Source organism: Octopus bimaculoides, chromosome 20 (genome assembly GCF_001194135.2).
Source record: "Octopus bimaculoides isolate UCB-OBI-ISO-001 chromosome 20, ASM119413v2, whole genome shotgun sequence".
Lineage (NCBI taxonomy): Eukaryota > Metazoa > Mollusca > Cephalopoda > Octopoda > Octopodidae > Octopus > Octopus bimaculoides.
Window position 1 is genome coordinate 64551 of NC_069000.1, and position 5456 is coordinate 70006.

A 5456-nucleotide genomic window follows, 5' to 3' on the forward strand; every position below is an offset into this window, starting at 1 on the left:
TATTTACCAAAATTATACAAAAATATCTTAAAATACTAAAGAGTAAATTTATTCAATAAAATCGCCACTGGCTTTAACCACAGCCTCCAGACGACTTTGGAATGTCCTGCAACTGTTTTGGGCGGTCTCCTTGTTTAAGTTGGTGAATGCAGCCGTAATCCTTGCCTTCAATTCACTTTTGGTGTTACAAGGAGTTTTGCTTGTCTCTCGCTCATCTGCATTCCACGCATGATAATCAAGGGGTTAGGTGGCCAGATGTTAGGGGTGATGTGGTTGCAGAAATTGTCTGACAGCCATGAATGGGTTCTCCTGCTTGTGTGACATGGTGCAGAGTCGTTCGAAGTATAGGGTCTTCCAGCAACCACCCTCTTGACCCAGGACAGCACTACCTCCTCCAGTCACTTGATGTCGGCTTCCGTGTTGAGTCAGATGCCATGTAAGAAGATGAATGGAGCCCCGCCATCATTAGTGATCACTCCAAACACCAGGATGTAGACTGATGTCTGATTTTTATCACTCTTGGTACATGTCCTCAGATTGACACCCAAACACTCTGAAATGGTCATACTGGAGCTTCCAGCGTGAATGCCGAGTAGTATAGCATGTCGTTTCCAATTTTTTGGCAGAGTGGATTGCGTCATGATCCCGTTTTTCTCACAATCGACAAAATCAAAAACAAACAATACGCATAGTTGAAATTAAAAATACAAAATGGCAATAATTTACCCATTGCACCCTGTGCTATATATATATATATATATATATATATATATAATATAGATTTGATCAAAAGATTAAATGTGGTACTTAAAATGTTTGAGGCACCAGAATTTGGTAGGGTAAAAACCAAAAACAAAATCAAGAGATTTGGTGGATAAAATTTGAAGAAAAGCAACAGAAATTCAATAGGTTATAGCAGTACATACGTTTCGTACAAACTTCATTTATTCATGTAGTGAGAACACTAATATCAGTGTAGTCCTTCGTTATTTGAAGTGGAAAATAAACCCCCAATTTATTGATAATTAAAATGTTTTATTACTAAAAATTGAAAGGGTACAGTTAGTTTACCAAATCAAAACCATTTTTAGCACATTTTTAAACTCCTAATCTTGGTAAATTCAACACCTTTTGAACATTTTCACATGGCAATGCTGTCTCTTTGACAAAAAACACATCCCTATCAAACAAATCAACTATTTAAATAAATGCATTTTCTTTGGTTTTAATAAGATTTCACTTAAAAGATATTAGCACAAAACTATGTGAGAAGAAGATACTAACCTAAAGTGCATAAGGTGAGACTGAACTAGAAAGAAGATATTAGAGACAGAGGCAGTTTTAATACTGTGGTAGATCGCAAGAAAGAAACTCTCCTGTTGTACCAAAAGTCAATATAAGAGTTTCTCTCATGGTATCTGCTGCAGTATAGTCTGTTCTAACAGAACACCCACATTTCAGACACCTGGATGTCTTTTTTAATCCATTACAACTCCCAAGTCCAACACTATTTTTTCACTCTGGTATAACAATTTCTTTAGGCATTTAAGTTCTTTTGTCTTTAATAACTTTGAGGTTTTTACTACTTTCACAATCGTAATACCCTTGATATAACTCATGAAGCTGTCTCAGTGGACAACTGAGGATAAGCCTGATATAGAAATTTCAAACAATGTCCCCAAAAAGAAAAAAAAGTAGTCCCCTCAATTGTAACCTGCAGAATGGTTAACCATTCATTAAATGCAGATATGTAAATATTGGAAAGGTACTGAGGTAAGGGTGCATCATTAGTAAAAACAAGATTTCTGTCAATGAGGAAATTAAAAAAACCATTTACCAAGTTTCTGACTTCTATAGTAGTCACAAATTTCATGGACTATTGCTGTGTGGTCATCTTTATCAGAAGCCTTTGTCAAGTCCAAATACATGCCTTCTACTTTTGATTGGTAAAGTAGCTGCTTTCACATTCAATCCTAATGTTGCAGTATTTGTATGGGCATTTTTTTGCTTGGACAGAATCTATATTGTGTTTTACACAAGTTATTTTACTCTTGGAACAGTATCAATTTGTGTCTGATGCTGAATTCTGTGATTTAACTGGTAGATGAAGTCAAAGATGAATGCCTATAATGTTTTATGTTTCTTCTGCTTCCTCATTAATGGCGAGAACATACAACAGCTCTTTTATTGCTAATGGGAATTTTAATGTTTTCCAGAAGATTTTGAAAAGAAACTAAAGGACTTTGGTTGGGGGATTTTTACATATTTTTAGGAGAATTGCTGGGAAGCAATCGGGGTCCGATGCTGAGTTTATATGTATTTCGTCTGAAACAGTTATTCCATCAATTTCTTCTATGTCCATGTAAAGCTGTGCTATTAAAAGTCTTTGTTGGCTGAGTTGTGTACCAGGAAAATGGTGAAGATATTAGAAGAGTCAGATATGCCATTCAGTTCTTTATTCTTTCAAAATGTAGTAGTATTAACATTATCGAGACATGTCACCATGTCACTGATGTTCAACTTCATCAGAGAGTGCTCTTCACAATAATGAAAAAACAAACTAAGGTAAACTGCAAAGAAAATTTAAAATATTCACAATATCATCTCTGTGTCCACTTTGGCATTTCAATTGAGGAAAACTTTCTAAATGTTTTGGAATTTCTATATCTTCGTGGTTATTGATAATAAAAAGTTGACCAATTTTAGGTTGTCGATCTTCCATGATTTGTTTGGCATATTCAGTGTGGGTTAAAAACTCTGGTGATATAGTCTTTGAATGTTCTAAAAAAATTCCAATATTGCAACTGTTTTCTAATATGGTACAAAGGTTTACAGTTTTATATTTTCCCAATATATAGTCACGATTACCAAATGTAACTTTTAACCCAAAGTATTTGTCTAGATTCATTCCAATGTTTTCAGCCAGTTCTTCAAAGTTTGGGGATGTTAAAATATAGATATCATAAAGAAATTTAGTTACAATGTCATTCTTTGAACATGCTGACACCGTTTTAGCATTGGTTTCAGAGCCAAATCCAAAACAAAGATCATAATATTTTCTGAAGAACTCTTTGCTACAGTCAGGCTCTGTTTCTGTGAAATGCTTTCCTAAATTTACATAAATTTGTTTAATAAGCTTTATATCAACTTCATGGGGCTTAACTTCTGAAAACCTAAGACAAAGAAAAGCTTTAAAATATTGCTTATTTCTACAGAGTTTTCGTAACTTTTGTGATAATTCACTTTTATCACAATCCATGAGAAGTTTATTATAAAGTTCTTCATCATCAGGGAGTTCCTCTACTGACTCAATTAATTCCAACAGTAATTCATTATATTCAGTATGCCCATACTTATACACATCAGTCATTATATCCTTTATTCCCCAAATGTCTTTCAGCTTCTTCTGGAAAGGAAGAAATTCTATAGCAGATTTAATAGCAAGGAAGAACCTATCTGTTCCATCATCACTGAATCCTCTTTTTAACTCTTCATCATTTTCTTCTTTTGCTAGTATGAAATATAACTTTCCATACAAAATATTAAAACTAACGTCTTGCATTTTAATATTTGTTTTGAATATTTCGCAATACTCCTGGGCCTTTTTGTATTCTTTCAAAGTCATATATAATAAAATCAAATCATAGAGAGCAGCTCCGTTTTCTGGAGAAAGTTCAAGAGCTTTTTTAAAGTGATATTCAATTTTGTCAATGAATTCATTCCTTTCCATATGAGGAATAGTTTTAGGATATTTAACAAGTTTTCCAACTGTATTTTCTTTCTGAGAAAACTCCTTCCTTACAGTGAAATATGTGAATCCTGGACTATGTATTTTTTGATAAGTTAATCCAAGATGATGATGAGAAAATGCTGTTGCATTTATTTCAATTGCTTTTTCAAACAATTCCTTTGCTTTATCAAACTTATATAAAGTCTTATAAACTGTAGCACACTTTTCCAAAACAAAACGGTCATCAGGGGAATGATGAAGAGCTCGTTGAACATATTTTTCACTGAATTCCTGATCCTTAATAGTTTCCCCTGAAGGTCTCACTTTAAACAAAGCTAATAATGCTAACGTTTTCCCCATTAGGTTCTTGTCAATATGGTGAGGAAAAGCACATCGTATTTCCTCTAAGTACTGTACTGCTTCTTTAATAATTTCTTCTTTTTTTTCTTCATCATAGATCTTTCTTAAACAACGATACTGTAACAAAGCTATACCAAATAGACATAAATACTTGACTAGACAATCATTGGAAGCCTCTTTGTAAAGTTCGATAGCCCTCTCATAATCATTGAATGATATTCTACTTAAACAATAAGCAACATTTATTTTACCTTCTGCTTCTATCTTTTGGAAATCTTCTCTTTTTTCAAGATTGTTAAGATGAACCATAATGTCTTTTAACTTATTTATATTTTCATTATACAGATGAATGAATGCAAGATTGGTTAATGCCACGAGGTTGTCTGGATTTTTTTCTCGGACTTCATTGGCTAATCTTTCAGCTTCAATTTGTTTATTTAGCTCCCACAGAATGAACACCAAGGCATTCTTGTGGCAAATCTCTTCTTCTAAACCAGATATAGTATCATTACTTAATGAATTTTCCAGTTTTTTGTAAAGAGACAACCAACAATCTTTGCTGTAATCAAAACTTTCTTCCATTAAATTCGGAAATCTCTGAATTTTTTCTCTGTACAATTTTTTCATGTTTTCATCATCCTGAAAGAAAAACAAAATAGTGAATATGTATAAAATGTGTATTAAATATGACATCACCATTATCGTTGACAAGTTTTCAGGTTACTGAGACAAGGCTAAACCCTCCAAGTTAGGTAAGGCTGATGCAGTTGAAGTTCATTTGGGATTCTAGAGTTTGATGCCTTTCAAAAAAAAAAAAAACCTCCCCAGAAATGGAATTCCAAATGATAGCAGTTTTGAGGAAGCAGGATTGGTTTGATACTCACTAATGTCTGTGTGTGCATGCATGTCTGATGATTGCTACATGGCTCTGTATGTATGTAGGTCATCAGGGGCCATTGAGTAGTGGAGTCTTGTAGACGGTCAGCAACTGTTACCATCATTTTTCATCAAACTGAAACAACCCTAGAAATACTTTCAATGTGATCACAGAAAACCATCTGTCATGTTTAAGAGACATGTTTCTTTTTTTTCTTCCCAAAATGTTATTGCTCCTCTCCCTTCTCCTCCTGTCATTCCTCATTACACTCTCATTTTCATTTTTCATATAATTCAAGGCTCTCTCTATCACTCTCTTTACTACTACTACTACTACTACCACCACTGAAACTTCTATTCTTCCATGCTTGTTATTTTCATACTATCTCTACCTATGCCCACCTGACTTACACATCTCTCCTCCTCCTCCTCACTTCATCATACTCTCTCTCTATAAGTAGGTCCTACACTGACTATGCCCAGCCCCCCC

The 5456-nt window shown here is 34.1% G+C and overlaps 1 protein-coding gene across 1 annotated transcript in view; it reads right to left on the reverse strand.

The window, feature by feature from the left end:
* Positions 1-906: 906 nt before the first annotated feature.
* Positions 907-5456, reverse strand: part of LOC106878804 (uncharacterized) — a 7934-nt gene continuing 3384 nt past the window's right edge. Inside the window, exon 2 of the mRNA XM_014928146.2 lies at positions 907-4729. Coding sequence (XP_014783632.1) covers positions 2561-4729 — 2169 coding nt within the window. The 3' untranslated portion in view covers positions 907-2560. The remainder of the gene's footprint in view (positions 4730-5456) is intronic.